Genomic DNA, 20,768 nt, shown 5'->3' with positions numbered 1-20,768 from the left:
TCCTGAAGTCCCCAGCATCACAGATGCCAGTCTTCAGCCAATTCGATTCACTCCACGTGATATCAAGAAACGACTGAAGGCACTGGATACTGCAAAAGCTATGGGCCCTGACAATATTCCGGCAATAGTACTGAAGACCTGTGCTCCAGAACTTGCCGCGCCCCTAGCCAAGCTGTTCCAGTACAGCTACAACACTGGCATCTACCCTGCAATGTGGAAAATTGCCCAGGTCTGTCCTGTACACAAAAAGCAGGACAAGTCCAACCCGGCCAATTACCGCCCCATCAGCCTACTCTCAATCATCAGTAAAGTGATGGAAGGTTTCATCAACAGTGCCATCAAGCAGCACTTGCTTAGCAATAACCTGCTCAGTGACGCTCAGTTTGGGTTCCGCCAAGGCCACTCAGCTCCTGACCTCATTACGGCCTTGGTTCAAACATGGACCAAAGAGCTGAACTCAAGAGGTGAGGTGAGAGTGACTGCCCTTGACATCAAGGCAGCATTTGACCGAGTATGCCATCAAGGAGCCCTAGCAAAACTGAGGTCAATGGGAATCAGGGGGAAAACCCTCCGCCGGCTGGAGTCATACCTAGCGCAAAGGAAGATGGTTGTGGTTGTTGGAGGTCAATCATCTGAGCTCCAGGACATCACTGCAGGAGTTCCTCAGGTTCGTGTCCTGGGCCCAACCATCTTCAGCTGCTTCATCAATGACCTTCCTTCAATCATAAGGTCAGAAGTGAGGATGTTCACTGATGATTGCACGATGTTCAGCACCATTCGTGACTCCTCAGATACTGAAGCAGTCCGTGTAGAAATGCAGCAAGACCTGGACAATATCCAGGCTTGGGCTGATAAGTGGCAAGTAACATTCGCGTCACACAAGTGCCAGGCAATGACCATCTCCAACAAGAGAGAATCTAACCATCTCCCCTTGACATTCAATGGCATTACCATCGTTGAATCCCCCACTATCAACATCCTAGGGGCTACCATTGACCAGAAACTGAACTGGAGTAGCCATATAAATACCATGGCTACAAGAGCAGGTCAGAGACTAGGAATCCTGAGGTGAGTAACTCACCTCCTGACTCCCCAAAGCCTGTCCACCATCTACAAGGCACAAGTCAGGAGTGTGATGGAATACTCTCCACTTGCCTGGATGGGTGCAGCTCCAACAACACTCAAGAAGCTCGACACCATCCAGGACAAAGCAGCCCACTTGATTGGCACACCATCTACAAACATTCACTCCCTCCACCACCGACGCACAGTGGCAGCAGTGTGTACCATCTACAAGATGCACTGCAGCAATGCATCAAGACTCCTTAGACAGCACCTTCCAAACCCACGACCTCTACCAACTAGAAGGACAAGGGCAGCAAATACATGGGAACACCACCACCTACAAGTTTCCCTCCAAGTCACACACCAACCTGATTTGGAACTATATCGCCGTTCCTTCACTGCTGCTGAGTCAAAATCCTGGAACTCCATTCCTAACAGCACTGTGGGTATACCTACCCCAAATGGACTGCAGCGGTTCAAGAAGGCAGCTCACCACCATCTTCTCAAGGGCAATTAGGGATGGGCAATAAATGCTGGCCTAGCCAGCGACGCCCACATCCCATGAATGATAAAAAAAAAGCTCTGGGCCCCGCGTTGTAGAAAAGAGATTAGAGTCATGGAGTAGGGAGAAGAAAAATTCACCAGAATGTAACCAGGAATGAGGGCTAGAGTTATAGAAGAGGCTTGAGAAATGTTTTGTCCTCACTGGAACAGAGATGGTTAATGAGAGAGAATGAAGGCTTTGTGTAGTTAAATAGTGAAGGTTTATTTCCAGTGGTTGGTGAATTATTAACACGTAAGGACCGTATCTCCAACACAGAAGTCCTCGAGGCGGCCAACATCCCCAGCTTATACACACTACTGAGTCAGCGGCGCTTGAGATGGCTTGGCCATGTGAGCCGCATGGAAGATGGCAGGATCCCCAAAGACACATTGTACAGCGAGCTTGCCACTGGTATCAGACCCACCGGCCGTCCATGTCTCCACTATAAAGACGTCTGCAAACGCGACATGAAATCCTGTGACATTGATCACAAGTCGTGGGAGTCAGTTGCCAGCGTTCGCCAGAGCTGGCGGGCAGCCATAAAGACGGGGCTAAAATGTGGCTAGTCGAAGAGACTTAGCAGTTGGCAGGAAAAAAGACAGAGGCGCAAGGGGAGAGCCAACTGTGTAACAGCCCCGACAAACAAATTTCTCTGCAGCACCTGTGGAAGAGCCCGTCACTCTAGAATTGGCCTTTATAGCCACTCCAGGCGCTGCTTCACAAACCACTGACCACCTCCAGGCGTGTATCCATTGTCTCTCGAGACAAGGAGGCCCAAAAGAAAAAAAAGAAAAAAAGGAGCACAGACTGAGGATTATTACTGAGAGACTGAAGGGGGAGCTTAGAGAAATGTTTGCTCAAAGGAGGATTTTAGGAACGTGAAATGTTCCATCACGAGGGGCTTCTGCTGCAGAGGCTATAACATCATTTAAAGGGTGAATTATTTGAAAAGGCAGAATATAAAAGGGCACAGGGGAAGGGCAGGGAGATTGACTGCTCAACTTAGTACTGGCACTGGTAGAGGCAGGATGGACTGAATGGCCTCCTTGAGTGCTATAATTGCTGTGATTGTATGGACAGCTCCCCCTGTGGGTTGTGTAGAAGGGAGTTCACTGTACCAGTTGCTCTCAGAATGTGGCTGGAAAGTAAAATTGCACTGAGAGGTCTTCAGACCTTGTTCTTGTGCAGAATTATGAGCGGTGTTGAAGAGTCTGACCTGCTAGTGTGTGGGAGATAAAGTGGAAGGGAGGAATCTGGGGCAGTAACAGTTACAAAGTCATGTGATGCGTTTTCTTCATAAATCCTTTATCACCTGCCTGCAGCTGACCGGGGAGAAGAATACTTGTGGATTTTCTAAATGACTCAATATGGCTGTACTGTGCGGGGCACTATCTCTCCTAGACCATAACTCCATCAGCAGCCAACAATGTCAGAAAAGGAACATGGCACAGTAAATAATCCATACAATATAAGGGAAACTAGAAAAACACGAGGGGGAAAAGAGGTCTCGGGAAATATATTGATAGGGTGAGATGAAGTAAGCTGGGAGGAGGCTGGTGTGAAGCATAAACATTGGCCTGGACATTTTGGGCAGAATGGCCTGTTTCTGCACTGTAAATTCTATGTAATACTTAACTGAATAATAGTGTATATGCTTAACATTTCATGGTGGACCAGCTCTGTGGCTGTGCAGAGCCTTCACTTCCCCAGTAGACTATCCAGTAGGGTACATCAGTAGGCCCCTTAGTTAGTACAGATATCCAAGGACAAGCCAACACAGACAGCAAAACAGTATGTAAATTACCTGAAGCAGAGCTTGAAGCCTCAAGTGGAAAACTGTGCCGGGTCAGCACTGACTGACCGATGAGTCATGCACCCAGGAGGAGTGGCCCCCTGGCTGGTGAAGGCTGACTCCCAGTACTGTTTGCCTCAGGACCTTTCCTCTAGCTAGAGACAGACATCTAGCATTGTGTGATTATTTATCCCTTCCAGTGGCTCCATGTCTGCCTGGGGTTGGGTGCCCAGTTTTTTGTTCAGTTGCTATGGTTTTGATAAGTGGTCATAAACTAATTGGGTTTAAATATATCTGTATAGTTAGAAAAAAATCTTCACAGGCATCGGTATTTCCAAAGAAACATGCTTTGACCTTCACTTAAAGGCTCAATACCACGATTAGAACTTTACATGGATCAGAAACTTCCGATCACACTGCCTCTTTATGAGACATATCCAGAAAAAGGCAAGGAAAATTGTCCGCTGGGTGCAGCTTTTTCCGATCTTACTGTGCCCTGGAATTGGCAGTTTTCCTTTTCGTAAAGGGATCCATTGTGAAGCATGCAGCAGCTGTGCTGTGTGGAACGACTGGGTGTTCCACTGACCTTCCCCCACCGACCGAGCTCCTCCTGAATGAGCTCGCGCCCCCTCCCCAACCCCACGCTGACTGACATCTGCGTTTCCCCCCCCCCCCACTCTGCCCAACTGACCTCCCCCACTCCCCAATTGATCTACCCCACCTACCCCCTACCCCCAAATGACTTTTCCCCCACCAACCCCCCTTACAATGTCTCAGGAAATGTTTTCTTTGACCATTCCAGATATTGGAGAGCATCACTGTTTTCAGTCTATTCATGGAACTTGCCACTAAATGTCATGGAGCTCAATCATTACCCGCTACCTGACATCCAGAGAGAGCCATGTACACCCAGACATACAAAGACACAGATATAGACACACTATCACACAGAAGGCCACACAAACTGACATACGCACATTTTTAATTTGCTTCAGTTGTGAGGTATCCCACAATAGGTCATCTCAATGATAAAACTACTCTCTTACTCCCAGTCACTGAATAATTACAACAAATATCTTCACAGATACACTCCAAGTTTCACTAATATATTCACTAGTATTCTCACTAGGTTGCTAAAGCAAGTGGGAGTGGAGATAGCAGAGGGCTTGTCATAATCTTCCAATCTTCTCTAGATATGGGGAAGGTGCCAGAGGATTGGAGAATGACAACTGTGACACCCTTATTCAAGAAAGGGTATAAGGACAATCCTAGTAACTACAGGCCTGTTAGTTTAACATCAGTATTAGAAACAATAATCAGGGGAAAAAATCAACAGGCACTTGGAGAGGTTTGAATTAATTAAGGATAGCCAGCACGGATGTGTTAAAGGGTGATTGTGCTCATCTAATCTAATTGATTTTTTTGATGAAGTAACAGAGAAGGTTGATGAAGGGAATGTAGTGGATGTTGTCTATTTGGATTTTAAGAAAGCATTTGACAAAGTGCCACATAAAAGGCTGGTTATGAAACTGAGGCTCATGGAATAGGAAGGTCAGTGTCAGCTCAGATAAAAAAATGGTTGAAGGACAGACAACAGTGAATTGTAGTAAATGCTTGTTTTTTAGACTGGAGGATGGTAGACAGTGGTGTTCCACAAGGGTCAGTGCTGGGATCACTGTTTTTTTGATATATATAAATGACTTGGATCTTGGAATGCAGAATAAAATTTCAAAATTTGCCAATGATACCAAACGTGGAGGAGTGGCAAACAGTGAGGATGATACTAATCGACATAGACAGGCTAGCAGAATGGGCAGTCAGGTGGCAGATGGAATTTAATACTGACAAGTGTAAGGTGATGCATTTTGGCAGAAGAGATTGGTTGAGGCAATGTAGAGTTAATGGCACAGTTCTTAAGAGTATGCAGGAACAGAGGAACCTGTGGGTGCATGTGCGTAGATCTTTGAAGGTGGCAGGACATATTGAGGGAGTGATTAGTAAAGCATATGGGATCTTGGGCTTTATGAATAGAGGCACAGAGTACAGAAGCAGGGAGGGTTATGCTGAACCATCATAAAACTCTGGTTAGGCCACAATTAGGTTATTGCGTCTAGTTCCGGTCACCACACTTTAGGAAGGATGTGAGGGTCCTTGAGAGGGTGCAGAGGAGATTTACCAGAATGGTTCCAGGGATGAGGGATTTTAAAGCTTAGGTTAGAAAAGCTGGGGTTGTTCTCCTTGAAGAAGGTTGTGGGGAGATTTGATAGAGGTGTACATGATAATGAGCAGTTTAGATAAGGTAGACAAAGAAAAGCTGTTCCCATTAGCTGATGGTACAAGGACTAGGGAACACAGATTTAAGGTTTTGGGCAAGTGATGCAGGGGGAATGTGAGGAAGAACCTTTTTACATAGCGAGTGGTAATGTCCTGGAACTCACTGCCTGCGAGGGTGGTGGAATCAATGATTTCAAAAGGAATTTGGATGGGTCCTTGAAGGAAATAAACGTGCAGGGCTACGGGGATTGAGCTGGGGAGTGGAACTGACTGGACTGCTTCGCAGAGAGCCAGCATGGACTAGATGGGTCGAAAGGCCTCCTTCGTGCTGTAAATGACTCTTTCACTGGTGTGCACAGACTCGGCTCTCCATGTGGTGATGATTTCGATTTGTAAGCAGTTCCCAACCCTGGCAACTTAGCAAACACATAAAGACATGGACACAAAGACAAACACACACGCACTCAATAAAAGAAATAAGGTACTGCTAAATGAAAGAGCCACTGATTGTTGACGGAGCTACAGCTCCGACTTGCCGCTGAGTGAGCTCTCATTTGTTTTGGTCTCGTGGCTGACAGATTGTGTCCGCTTCCTGTGGCCACAGACAAAGTGACAGAATCGCTCTCGGAACTTCTCTCCCACAAAAAAGTAAACGACGGGATCGAGGCAGCTGTTGAGACTAGTTAGACAGGATGTGATGCGATTGCTGAGAGCAATGAGCTTCCTGTCCCGGCAGCTCGAGTGGGCTGTGCTGGTAAACAGGATGTAAACATATCGGTTGATGTGGTAGGGTACAAAGCAGATGAGAAAGATGGTAAGCACCAAGATAATCATCTTGATGGCCTTGTCCTTTAAGTGCCTCTCGATGCGGTTTCCCCTCCGGAGACTGCGGATAATCAGTAAGTAGCAGGTCACTGTGATCACGAATGGAACCACAAACCCGACTGTGAGGGGCACCAGGGCGAAACTGGAGGTCTTTTCGCGGTACAGCTGGAGGCACATGGTGGTGGTGTTGCCCGCTTGGAGCGTCTGTGGTGCTCCGAGCATCGGTGCCACCCCCACCACGATGACCACCCACAGGATGATGCAGACCACGTTTGCGTACAGCGGTTTCCGAATGCGCATGGATTTAACTGGGTACACAATGGCTAGGAAGCGGTCAGCGCTGATGCCAGTCAGGAAGATGATGCTGGCGTACATGTTCAGGTAGAAGAGGAAGCCAGTGATGCGGCATGGTACCTCTCCGAATGGCCAGTGGTTCTGGCTCAGGTGGTAGACCATCCGCATGGGCAGGATCAGCACGTACGAGAGATCTGCCACCGCCAGGTGCATCAGGTAGATGTTGGTGGTCGTGTTGGCGTTCTTATCGCAGGAGAAAACCCAGACAGCGAGGAGGTTGCCCACAAAAGCCAGCACGAAAACCACCCCGTAGAAAGAGGAGAAGAAAAGATTCTCTTCACTGCTCTCCTGGGTACACTGCTGACCACTGGCATTGCTGAGGACAATGGGATAAGCCATAGTAAAGTTTCCCAGCTCTGTGAGAATGCAGACTGCAGGGAGCTTCAATGGACATCTGGAAAACAAACACGGATCCATTACAAACCCCTGTTCCATGTGTAGTTCCTGCTCTCTCAGCCCCATTGTGTGATTGCTCTCATTTGTTTATCACAAAGCCCAATTACTATTCTCTGTACATTCTCACAATCCTGTTGCAAAGTCATTGGTTCCCGTATGTTCACACATTGCATGCATGATGTTTAATTCGTATACAGCCCCATCGCAACCTTGCTGCACTCAGTGTGCTCAGGCAACTCTTCTACAAAGTACGCAACACACATTGATAGATCTCCATTACAAACTACTCAATACACATTCATATAACCCATTTACAAATTGCTCAAAGTATATTAATACAGTTCCATTATAAATCACGCTTTCCATACAGTCACGTGCAGTTATACACTGCTCACTGCACATTCGACACAAATAGTAACAAACTGTTCAGTGTACATTGGGAGCTGACATTCCAGTAATAAAACTTTCATTGACATCACTACAAACTGACACATTATAATAACTTATTGTCCAATGAAACTATGCAGGGACCGCAAGAGTTTGAGGCAGACTTTGTGCTGTATATGTGGCAGGTAAATTGGTCTGTATGTGGCCTGTAAGAATTATAGTGGTGCTGTGTGAGGTGTACAAGCAAAATGTAAAAAAGTGTGGGTGTGCTGGCACACTGTAATGAGCTGGTGATGAACGGAGCCAGTAGAAATGAATGAAGCCAGTGGTGATGAATGAAGCCAGTGATATTGAATGGAGCCTGTAGAAATTATTTGAGCCAGTGGTGATGAATGGAGCCTGTAGAAATGAACGGAGCCAGTGGTGATGAACGGAGCCAGTGGTGATGAACGGAGCCAGTGGTGATGAACGGAGCCAGTGGTGATGAATGGAGCCAGTGGTGATGAATGGAGCCAGTGGTGATGAACGGAGCCTGTAGAAATGAATGAAGCCAGTGATATTGAATGGAGCCTACGGTGTCGAGTGGAGAGTGGAGCCTGCGGTGTTGAGTGGAGCTTGTACTGATGAATGTTTGCCTGTGGTGATGAATGTAGAATGTAGCAGTGAATGCAGAATAAAGTAATAAATATGGTTTGTGCCGATGAATGCAGACTGTCATAAGGAAGGTTGAGTGCAGTACTAAATATGACCTGTAGTAAAAGTGTAGTCTGGAGGGCTGAGTATAACCTGCAGCACTGTGTGTATCTTGCAGCAAGTGTATTTGGCCTATAGGAGGAGTAGTTAGACAATGGATGGTGTAATATATTTGTTATGGATGTGGGTTGTTGGAGATGCAGCTGAGAAAACTGGTGCTTTTTTGACCTTTCAGCAGCTGAAAAAAGATCTCTGCTCCTTCAAGAGACATGTCTGAATAATTCAGTCTTGTTTAATGTAGACAAGGCCAAAATACTTCATTTAAAAAACAATGAGTTGAGCACAGTGTAAGAGAACTGAATAACTGCTGTTGGCTCTTTCAGCTCCTGTCTAATTAAAATCTACCAATCCTTCAAATGAACCTTGCTACACACTGGCTTCTACCTTTTATTTTTTTTCCAAAAATATACCTTATTCATAAAATTTGTAAAGGTACATTACATAATAGTTCTAATTTGACATTACATTACGTGCAATACAGATCAGTTTCTTTCAGGACAGTACATGAGGTGTCTCACTACACTTGCTATTACTGGTTATATTGACAATGTATATTTACATTACATGTTAAATGGTGCATACAGCCCGAGGGGTTTTACACTGGTTCCAGTCCCTCGGTTCACTATGGTAGGAGGGCCTTACACAGTGGTCTTTCCCCATTGAGCCTTTGCGGTGGCTGCCCCAAGCTTTAGTGCGTCCCTCAGCACATAGTCCATGACCTTGGAATGTGCCAGTCTGCAACACTCAGTCATTGACAGCTCTTTGCACTGGAAGACCAACACGTTTCGGGCAGACCAAAGTGACTTCTACTTTTCATTTAAGAAGGAACCTCATGTCCTAGTAACTGAGATGTTGGAAAGACAGGCCTAACAGGGATATTCAAACACAACCTCACCTCTCAATAAGACTAGGAACCACAATCAGATCTCCCCTTCAACTTGAGGGCAATCATTCTGGCTGTTTCACCGACACACAAAGGAACCAAACCTGGCCTGCCTGCTGATTATCTATGGAACAGCATGGCATGGGCATTGAGATGGGAGCAGGTCTTTCTCTGCCAGCTTTCTAACCAAGGAGCGAAGTTGGCACTGGGTACCTTTGTCACTGTATTTTCTGCACCTCTACATCTTTTTAGGTGATGTGACTGAATGGGGTTTTATTAATCAAACTGGTAGGAACACACCAGTGAATGTTAAGTGAATCCTAATTCTTTGATTTTAGAAGTGGTCTAGATGAGACAGGTTGATCTGTAAGAAATACTCTGCTAGACTAATAAAATAAACACACGGCCAGGCAGAATCTAATGCTGGGGGATCCTTTTCATCTCGCACATGCTGCACATTGAAAGGTTATAGTTTAATGAAGAGTGAGAAGCTAATAACAAGTTCTTCTGGAGTTCTTAGAAATCTGCTGAACCTTCCAGTGGCTTACCCTCCCCATGGTGTCACTCAGAAAGCATCAGAGAGGATTCAGTTACTACAGATGGAAACAGTTCCTTCAAAACAATTTAAGGAATACTTTGCTGAATCTAGCAACGGCCCCTCCTTCATCCGCCTTTCTGCCCAACAGTTTAATAAAACAGTGTGCTGACAGCCAAGGCTGAGTGTGTAATGATTCCTATGGGCGTTCTTTGATGCTATGTGTAAGCAATCTTCAAACATTCTTCGAGGTAATTTGGAGAGGCTCTAAGAGATTCTGTAACAGTGATAGATCATCTGACACAAAGCACCACCGAGCACCAAAATCAGGCAACATGCCACGGAGAAAGACCACCTGCCACCCTGGGAGGCCTGTGACATTGAGGTGAAACCATCCAACACCAAGCCAAACCAGCTGATACTAAGATCCAACTCAAACCCAGATTAATCCAGCCTGACACTGAGATCGTGACAACGTTATTGAGGGTTTTGGATCACCTTAATACTAAGATCAGTCTTTGCCTAAGAGCATCCAACAGTGAGACAAAATAAACACCTTTTCTGGGGATCAAACTAACAGAAAACAAAACATATGAAACTCCGATCAAACAACCTGATACCAAATAAATCCCAGCTTTTTGTTTCCATCCCTTTCCTTGTCTCTTCTACATCAGTGTCCTTTCTCTCTTTGTCTCGTCTCTCCTTCCTCTCTGTCCCCTTTTCTTCACCTTTTTCACTAATTCCTCTCCTTATCACCATGCTCTCTCTCCCTCGCTACCTCCTTGCTCTTCTCCATTATTTCCTTTCCTTTAGTTTCTCTCACATTTCTCTCGCTCTTCATCCCTTTCTGTCTCTTCCTTCTCTCCATTTTGGTCTTCTTGCAGTCTGTTCCTTTTCCTTTTCTGCCTCCTCCTCTCTCCATGTCTCTATTCCATTGTTGGCTCATCTGACTCACTTCTTTGTCGTTCCCTTCTATCTCTTTCTCCTGTTTTTTGTTTGCTCACTTTCATATTTTTCCTTTTTCTTCTTCTCTGTATTGATTCTTTCTTCTCTACTCACCTCTCTCTGTTCATCTCTGTCTTTTTCCTCTGTCTGTTGCCCTCCCTTTTCCCTGAACCTCTTACTTCTCTCTGGTGCCTCGAAATCTCTCCTTTTCAGTTTCTCCAGTCTTCCTTCTCTGACACTCTCTCCTATCTATCTTCCCTTCTTCGCCTCCTCTCGTTTCACCTATTTTCCTTCATCCATTTGTCTGTCTTTCTCCATGGATATGTGTATCTCTGTGTTACTCTCCTGTGCTCCTCTCCTCCCCCCCCCCCCCCCCCTTCTGCTCCCTCTCCTGCACTCATGGTTTTCTCTCTTGTTTCTCTTTCTGATTCCTAGCTCTGTCACTCTCCCCACAATCTCCTCTCTCTGTCACTCTCTAACAGTTTCACTTCAACCTTCTCTCTCTGTCTTCTGTTTCTCTATTTCCTTTGCCATATTTTCTATCTCTAACTCTGTTTCTCACTTCCTTCTCTTTCTATTTTTGTCCTGTCTCTCTGTTCCTCTTTCTCTCTCGCTCTCAGTCTCTCTCTGTCTTCAGTCTCCTTTCTTTGTCATTGTCCCCTTCTCTCTGTCTCCTCTCATTGCCTCCTCTTTCCTTCTATTTCTGACTGTTTTGTCATCCCTCTTTTTTTCCTTTTCTCTCTTTCCTTTCTTTTTTTTCCTTTAGTCTCTCTCTCTCACATTTCTCTCGCTCTCATATTTATGTTTTCTGGTGATTCCTTTCTTGTTTGTATCTTTGACATTTCTCAGCTTTTCCTCCCTCCAGTTTTTTTCTCCCAGATCCAGCTAGTTGTCCTTAAGTCTCTGTACTATATGTTTCTCCAGGTGCCCTAGCTGTATTCGTTCGTTGGTATCATCTTCTTCCCAGACAGTTGACTGTCATGGATCTCCACCTCTGTCTGTCCTGTGCTGTCCTTACACATTCTGCATTGGTCACCTGCATCCAGTCCATTATATCTGTCATCAGTTTTCTCCCCTGCTTCCCTCTCCTACGCTTTCTATCGATCTTTCCTTCCAATAATTATCTCTGTCTACCTTCTGCTGTAATGATGTGACTGAAATATTGTATCTTTCTCTCTTTGATGTTATGCACTGTTTTCTCCTGCCGTTACCAGCACTTTCCTAGTTCTATAGGTTACTCTTAGTTATTGTGCTTTTTTGCATTCTTTTCTTATTAATGGTATTTCACAGTTGAATTGGGGATGAGACTTTTTCTGAATATGTTGCTTAAAAGCTTAAAAGTTGATGAAAGCATACACATCCCTAAATTCGAGCAGCGACACAGCTCAGGACGGAGTTTTATTATTTTTTATTATTTAGAGATACAGCACTGAAACAGGCCCTTCGGCCCACCGAGTCTGTGCCGACCATCAACCACCCATTTATACTAATCCTACAGTAATCCCATATTCCCTACCACATCCCCACCTGTCCCTATATTCCCCTACTACCTACCTATGCTAGGGGCAATTTATAATGGCCAATTTACCTATCAACCTGCAAGTCTTTGGCTGTGGGAGGGAACCGGAGCACCCGGAGAAAACCCACACGGTCACAGGGAGAACTTGCAAACTCCGCACAGGCAGTACCCAGAATTGAAGCCGGGTCCCTGGAGCTGCGAGGCTGCGGTGCTAACCACTGCACCACTGTGCTGCCCAGTGTCTGTCCCAGTGCTTACTACAGCAGTTGCAGTTTTAAAATATCTATGCCAATTGACGACAATATTGATGCCCCAGTGGAGTCACTTTGCCTTTGACAAGAGGGAAACCCTCCTCTTATGGGCTTTTGATCAGTGGGCAAGGGAACAATTGCAGTCTTGTCACATTGTAAAGAGTTAATTGATATTTTTGAATAAGCAGCAACTTGCGTATGCTGTGCTGTGACCATATTTCACTGCAGGAAGTCACAATAAAATGTAGTGCTCTCCGAATCCCAACACTCAGGATTTGGAGCTTTCTTATCAGGTATTTCAAAAGTAGAATATAAAAATAATTCTTGGGTTATTTTTTCTCTTTCCCATCTCTCTCCCCTTCTGTTCTCTCGTTTTCCCCACTCCCTTTCTCTTTCCCCTCCCTCATTTACTGGTAATTACCGTCCTCTAGTTATCACATTGAACCTTTCCTCTTTCTGTCTTGTGTGTGTCTTTCTTTTTCCTTACTCAGTCACTCTATCAGTCTGTCTTTGCATTTCTTTGCTCTGTCTCTCTGTCTGCCCCTGTCCATCTCTCTCTCTCTCTCTCTCTCCCCTCTTGTCCCCACCTGTTGTTCTTTTTCCAGCTCTCTGCTACTCTGCTCCTGTCTGCCTGTCCTTCCGATAAAGCGTGTCCCTTGCTGCCTCTTTGTTTTCTGTACTGCAAATTGCACAGAACTGCAGCTATCTGCACACTGACATACCTGCTGTTGATGGCAGCCTTGGGACTGCTGAAAACTCTGTGAGAAGGGTCCCACTACTGAACCTTCTGCCTCCAAATCCACTTAACTGTGTTCATTCAGCAAAACTCTGAGGGAGTAAATCACACAAGAGCAGCACATTCCCAAGTGCTGCTCATGATCCAAGCTGTGTGAATCAATCTGGTGGTGGGTGGGTGGTTCTCCTATATAACCAGCACAGAGACTGGGGACAGGGCATTGTTAATCAACCAACAGAGGGAGCTCATTGTGTGTAAAATGAAAAGAATTTTAATTTTTCCCCCTTAAAACTTGCTGAGACGAGCTTTATGATTTTTTGTGTGATTCCTTTATGAAACCCTTGGAGTGGGTCAGTGTGGTTGGCGTGCTTTTCTGTGAGCCTGTGTGACTGATTCTTTACAATGCTTGCCCCACAATGGGAGGTTTCTGCACAGATATATTAGTGCGGGGACAGCAGTGGCAATGAGGAGGGAGGCTGGGTGGCATGGCAACCGGAGCAGGCCTTTCAAAAATGCACTGTGCTTCTGAGATGGGTATCCATAAAACAGAGGAGTATTTAGTGTGCAAATGTCCAAAGATAATATACAGTCACTGTCTCAGCCTCAAGCCCCACTGGATGAATTGAGCAGATTTTGTGTCAGGGCGGGAGAATGGACCTTTATTTAAGTTAGAGCATCGCTGAAAAGAGTTCTGAGCTTAGTGTAGTGAGAGTTGGGGCAGGAGTGAGTTGCAATATCCCTATCTGGTTGGGTTGTCTCGAATCTGAATTGACCCTGTCCAACAGCAAGCAAGTTCTAAATACCAATTCACTGTAACATATCCTAGACACTGAATGAAACTGTTCAACACAGAGCAGAACCTAGACACGAATTGAACCCTTCGATACAGAGTAGGACCCCAGGACATGAATTGGCCCTGTGCAATAAAGTGCAGCACCGAGATGCTAATTCACCCCATCCAAATAGCCAGCAGATCCTCGTACTTTCTCCAATAAGGAACTGGTCTTTAATACTAATTGAGCCAGTCCAATAGGGAGCGTCTCCTCAACACGAATATGAAGCAAGACCAAAACACTAACTGACCCTGTCCAATATAGAGTCGGTCCTAAATCCTAACTGACCTTGTGCAAAGTGGAGCAGATCCGGCACTGCAGCCTCACAGCTCCAGGGACCCGGGTTCGATTCTGGGTACTGCCTGTGCGGAGTTTGCAAGTTCTCCCTGTGTCTGCGTGGGTTTCCTCCGGGTGCTCCGGTTTCCTCCCACATGCCAAAGACTTGCAGGTTGATAGGTTAATTGGCCATCATAAATTGCCCCTAGTATAGGTAGGTGGTAGGGAAATATATAGGGACAGGTGGGGATGTGATAGGAATACGGGATTAGTGTAGGATTAGTATAAATGGGTGGTTGATGGTCAGCACAGACTCGGTGGGCCGAAGGGCCTGTTAAAGTGCTGTATCACTAAAAAAAAAACTAAAAAAAAACTTGACCCCATCCAATATGTAGCAGGTCTTAGGCACTAATTGACCCTGTCCAATATGGAGCAAATCCACTAATAAATAGGAACAGGGAGTAGGCCATACGAGCCTGCTTCGCCATTCAAAAAGATTGTGGTTGAGCTTCTACATCAACTCAACTTTCCCACATTATCCCTATATCCTTTGATTCCCTTACTGCTCAAATATCTGTCATTCTCAGTCTTGAATATATGTTTCAGTGAGAACACCTCTCATTCCTCTAAAGTCCGGAGAATATAAGCCAATTCTATGCCATCTTTCCTCATCGGACAGCCCTCTCATCGCAGGAATCAATCTAGTGAACTTTCATTGCACCCGCTGTAAGACAAGTATATCCTTGCTTAGGTAAGGAGACCAAAACTGTGCATAGTACTCTGGGTGTGATATCACTAAATCCCTATATAATTGCAGCAAGACTTCCTTACTCTTATACTGCAACCTCCTTGCAATAAAGACTAATGTACAGTTTGCCTTCCTAATTGCTTGTTGTACCTGCATGTTAACTTTCTGTGATTCATATACAAGGACCTTCTGAATACCAACATTTATTCATCCCTCATCTTTTCCATTCTTCCTAAAGTGGTTGATTTCCCACTTCCCCTCATTATACTCCATCTGCCACCTTGTTGTCCACTCATTTAACCTGTTTATATCCCTTTGCAGCCTTCGTGTCCTCCTCACACTTACTTACCCACCTAACTTTGTACAGTCAGCAAACTTGGATACATTACACTCCCTAACCGCGCTGTGGGTGTACCTACACCAGATGGACTGCAATAGTTCAAGAAGGCGGCTCACCAGGGTAATTCGGGATGGCAACAAATGCTGGCCTTGCCAGTGATGTTCACATCCCATAAAAAGAATTTTTAAAAATTTGGTTACCTCATCTAAGTCATTGATGTAGATTGTAAATAGCTGATCCTTGTGGCACCCCACTAGTTCTAGCCTGCCAACCTGAAAATGACCCATTTATTCCTACCCTCTGTGTTCTGACCATTAACCATTCCTCAATCCATGTGAGTACTGAGTTTGGATGATCAGCCATGATCGTATTGAATGGTGGTGCAGGCTCGAAGGGCCGAATGGCCTACTTCTGCTCCTATTTTTCTATGTGTCTAATATATTACCTCCAATTCCAGGCGATCTAATCTTGTGTTGCAACCTCGTGTGCCACCTTATCGAATGCCTTCTGCAAGTTCAAACATATTACATCCACTGGCTCCCTCTTATCTACTGTGCTAATTATACCATCAAAAATTCCAATAGATTTGCCAGGCATGTTTTCCCTTTCATAAAGCTGTTTTGACTCTTGTCTAATCATGAAGCAGGACAAATCCAACTCGACCCTATCAGTCTACACTTGATCATCAGCAAAGTGATGGAAGGGGCTGTCGACAATGCTATCAAGTGGCACTTACTCAGCAATAACCTGCTTACTGACGCTCAGTTTGGGTCCCGACAGGGCCACTCAGCTCCTGACCTCATTACAGCCTTGATCCAAACATGGACAAAAGAGCTGAACGCCAGAGGTGAGGTGAAAGTGACTGACCTTGAAATCAAGGCAGCATTTGCCAAGTGTGGCATCAAGGAGCCCTAGCAAAACTGGAGTCACTGTGAATCAGGGAGAAAACTTTCCACTGGTTGGAGTCATACCGAGCACAAAGGAAGATGGCTGTTGTTGTTGGAGGTCAATCATCTCAGTTCCAGGACATCACTGCAGGAGCTCCTCAGGGTAGTGTCTTAGGCTCAACCATCTTCAGCTGCTACATCAATGACCTTCCATCCATCATAGGTCAGAAGTGGGGATGTTCACTGATGATTGCACAATGTTCAGCACCATTCACAACTCCTCAGATACTGAAGCAGCCCATGTCCAGAAGCAACCAAGACCTGGACAACATCCAGGCTTGGGCTGATAAGTAGCAAGTAATATCTACGCCACACAAGTGCCAGGCAATGACCATCTCAAACAAGAGAGACTCTAACCATCTCCCCTTGATGTTCAATGGCATTACCATCGCTGAATCCCCCACTATCAACATCCTGGGGGTTACCATTGACCAGAAACTGAACTGGACCAGCTACATAAATGCTGTAGCTACAAGAGCAGGTCAAAGGCTGGGAATTCTGCAGCGAGTAACTCACCTCCTGTCCCTCCACTTGCCTGGATGGGTGCAACTCCAACAACACTCAAGAAGCTCGACACCATCCAGGACAAAGCAGCCCACTTGAGTGGCACCCCATCCGCCATCTTTAACATGCATTCCTTCACCACTGAGGCACAGTGGCAGCCGTGTGTACCATCTACAAAAGGTACTGCAGCAACGCACCAAGGCTCCTTTGACAGCACCTTCCAAACCGGCGACCTCTACTACCTAGAAGGACAAGGGCAGCAGATGAATGGGAGCACCACCACCCGCAAGTTCCCCTCCAAGTCACACACCATCCTGACTTGGAACTATATCGCCGTTCCTTCACTGTCGCTGGGTCAAAATCCTGGAACTCCTTTCCAAACAGCACTGTGGGTGTACCTACAGCCCAAGGACTGCAGCGGTTCAAGAAGGTAGCTCACCACCACCTTCTCAAGGGCAATTGGGGATGGGCAGTAAATGCTGGCCTAGCCCGCGATGCTCACATCCCACGAACGAATAAAAATATTTGTGATTTTCCAAGTACTCTGTTACCACAACAGGGCGGCACAGTGGTGCAGTGGTTAGCACCGCAGCCTCACAGCTCCAGCGACCCGGGTTCAATTCTGGGTACTGCCTGTGTGGAGTTTGCAAGTTCTCCCTGTGTCTGCGTGGGTTTTCTCCGGGTGCTCCGGTTTCCTCCCACAAGCCAAAAGACTTGCAGGTTGGTAGGTAAATTGGCCATTATAAATTGCCCCTAGTATAGGGAGGTGGTAGGGAAATATAGGGACAGGTGGGAATGTGGTAGGAATATGGGATTAGTGTAGGATTAGTATAAATGGGTGGTTGATGGTCGGCACAGACTCGGTGGGCCGAAGGGCCTGTTTCAGTGCTGTATCTCTAAACTAAAACAACCTTGATAACCAATTCCAGCAGTTTTCCGATGACTGATGTCAGGCTAACTGGCTTACCGTTCCCTGTTTTCTTGCTTCCTTCTTTCTTGAGTAGTGAGGTTACATTTGCTACCTTCCCATCAACATGGACCCCTCTAGATTCTAGCGAATTCTAGAAGATCAAAACCATTTCTGCAGCCACCTCTTTCAAAATCTGGGGTGTTGGCCATCAGGGTTGGCTTTTAGTCTCGTTATTTTCTGCAGTAGTTTCATTACTAATATTAATATTTTAAGATCCTTCCTCTCATCAGACCCTTGGTTCCACACTATCTCCAATATGTTTTTTGTGTCTTCTAATGTGACTACAGATACAAAATATTTATTTAATGTGTCTACCATTTTCTTATTCCCCATTATAATTTCTTCTGTTTCTGTTTCTAAGGGACCAATGTTTACTTTGGCTAATCTCTTCCTCTTTAAATACTTGTAAAAGCTCTTACAATCTGTTTTTATATTTCTTGCTAGTTTATTTTCATGCTCTATTTTCTCCCTCTTTATCAATTTTTTGGTCATCCTTTGCTGATTTTTAAAACCTTCCCAGTCATCAGGCTTACTATTATTTTTGGCAACATTGTAAATTGCTTTTAATCTAGTACTATCTTAACTTCTCTAGTTAGCCATGGCTGTACCATTTTTTCCAGTGGAGGTTTTTCAATTCCTCAAGGAAATATATAGTCATTGAGATTTATGATTTTTGAAAATGTTTGTCATTGATTATCTTTGAATCTATTTTCTCAATCTACCTTAGCCAACTCACCTCTGATAACTCTATAATTGGCTTTGTTTAAGTTTAAGACCCTAGTTTGGATGTAACCACATCACTCTCAAACTTGATATGCACTTCATCATATTATGATCACTCTTCCACAGAGGATCCTTTATTAATTAACGCTGTCTCATTGCAGAAAACTAGACCTAAATAGCCTGTTTTCCTAGTTGTTGTTCTAGAAAGAGGGAAATGGCAACACATCCTTTGATACCACGACCAGCTGCTACAGTGGCTTGGCAACACATGCCAACTTCAAAAACAACAACTCACAGCATCACTTGGCAGCTTCATATGCAGCACTTGTGGCAGTATCTGCTTCTCAAGGAGTGGCCTTCACAGGCATCAACAAAGGTGCACCAAGAGAAGACACCCCACATAAATGGATGGTTTGCTGCGCGTCCATCATCTTTCATAGATGGAAGAATGCCAACCAACCATTGTTCGAGAAAATGGTCTCAAATGAATTCCATGAACTCATCCTTCAAGCTACTTTTGCCAATTTAGTTTGCTCATTTTGTATGAAGACTAAAGACCCCCATGATTATCTCATTACCCTTGTTACATGCATTCCTAATTTCCTGATTTATACTCTATCCAACATTATGATCATTGTTAGGGGGTCTATAAACTACTTCTACCAGTATTCTCTGCCCTTTGCTATTTCTTAGCTCCACCCATACGTTTTCTACATCCTGACTTTCTGGACTAGGATCCTTTCTCACTACAGCCTTTATCTCATCCTTTATTATCAGGGCTGTCCCATCTCTTCTATTTTGTTTTTTCTAAAATTCAAGTACCCTGGAACATTTAGTTCCCAATCTTGATCTTCCTGCAACCATATCTCGGTAATGACTCTGTCCACAGTCAGCCAGGCAGTGAAGGATAGAACTGGAGGCTGATCTTTACACACTTTATAAGCTTCTATTTCCAGAGACACACATTACAAACATGTACCTCCAAACCCAACCCACAGTTTCAGTCTGCTCCTATATATTGGAGCTCAAGTGAATCCCCAGTTAATGCCCACCACCTGAATACAATTAAACATCCAATTAATATACAATTAACAGCTTTTAGGTCAAACCCATTATTATTTATCCATTAATTTAGCTATCTTGTTGTGAATGCTTTGTGCATTCAGATATATCACCTTCAAATTTAACATTTTACTATTTTTATGGAAAGATGTCGTAGGAAAGGTGTTCCATAAAGCGGTCACCCAGTCTGTGTTTGTATTTTGCAAAGTGGTCACCCAGTCTGTGTTTGTATTTTGCAAAGCGGTCACTGAGTCTATGTTTGTATTTTGCAAAGCGGTCACTGAGTCTCTGTTTGTGTTTTGCAAAGTGGTCACCCAGTCTGTGTTTATATTTTGCAACGTGGTCACCCAGTCTGTGTTTGTATTTTGCAAAGTGGTCACTGAGTCTCTGTTTGTGTTTTGCAAAGCGGTCACCCAGTCTGTGTTTGTATTTTGCAAAGCGGTCACTGAGTCTCTGTTTGTGTTTTGCAAAGTGGTCACCCAGTCTGTGTTTGTATTTTGCAAAGTGTTCACCCAGTCTGTGTTTGTATTTTGCAAAGCGGTCACCCAGTCTGTGTTTGTATTTTGCAAAGCGGTCTCTGAGTCTCTGTTTGTGTTTTGCAAAGCGGTCACCAAGTCTGTGTTTGTATTTTGCAAAGCGGTCTCTGAGTCTCTGTTTGTGTTTTGCAAAGCAGTCACCCAGTCTGTGTTTGTATTTTGCAAAGTGGTCACCCAGTCTGTGTTTGTATTTTGCAAAGCGGTCACTGAGTCTCTGTTTGTGTTTTGCAAAGCGGTCACCCAGTCTGTGTTTGTATTTTGCAAAGCGGTCACCCAGTCTGTGTTTGTGTTTTGCAAAGTGGTCACTCAGTCTATGTTTGTGTTTTGCAAAGCGGTCACCCAGTCTGTGTTTGTATTTTGCAAAGCGGTCACCCAGTCTGTGTTTGTGTTTTGCAAAGCGGTCACCCAGTCTGTGTTTGTATTTTGCAAAGCGGTCACCCAGTCTGTGTTTGTGTTTTGCAAAGTGGTCACCCAGTCTATGTTTGTGTTTTGCAAAGCGGTCACTGAGTCTCTGTTTGTGTTTTGCAAAGCGGTCACCCAGTCTATGTTTGTGTTTTGCAAAGTGGTCAC

At 44.9% G+C, this 20,768-nt stretch overlaps 2 protein-coding genes across 7 annotated transcripts in view; one reads left to right on the top strand and one right to left on the bottom strand.

Annotated features, from left to right (window-relative positions):
- Positions 1–20,768, top strand: part of LOC137375135 (LIM and senescent cell antigen-like-containing domain protein 2) — a 222,943-nt gene that overhangs the window by 85,957 nt on the left and 116,218 nt on the right. The window lies entirely within an intron of this gene.
- LOC137375136 (uracil nucleotide/cysteinyl leukotriene receptor-like) lies at positions 4,168–13,407 on the bottom strand. Its single transcript, XM_068041814.1, has 2 exons — positions 13,246–13,407; positions 4,168–7,248 (listed from the first exon to the last, which is right to left on the bottom strand). Exon 2 carries the CDS (start codon positions 7,191–7,193, stop codon positions 6,195–6,197), a length of 999 nt encoding a protein of 332 aa, XP_067897915.1. The 5' UTR covers positions 7,194–7,248; positions 13,246–13,407; the 3' UTR covers positions 4,168–6,194.

Source organism: Heterodontus francisci, chromosome 11 (genome assembly GCF_036365525.1).
Source record: "Heterodontus francisci isolate sHetFra1 chromosome 11, sHetFra1.hap1, whole genome shotgun sequence".
Classification (NCBI taxonomy): Eukaryota; Metazoa; Chordata; class Chondrichthyes; order Heterodontiformes; family Heterodontidae; genus Heterodontus; species Heterodontus francisci.
The sequence above is the reverse complement of the archived record's forward strand: the minus strand, read 5'-3'. Positions and strand labels throughout refer to the sequence as shown.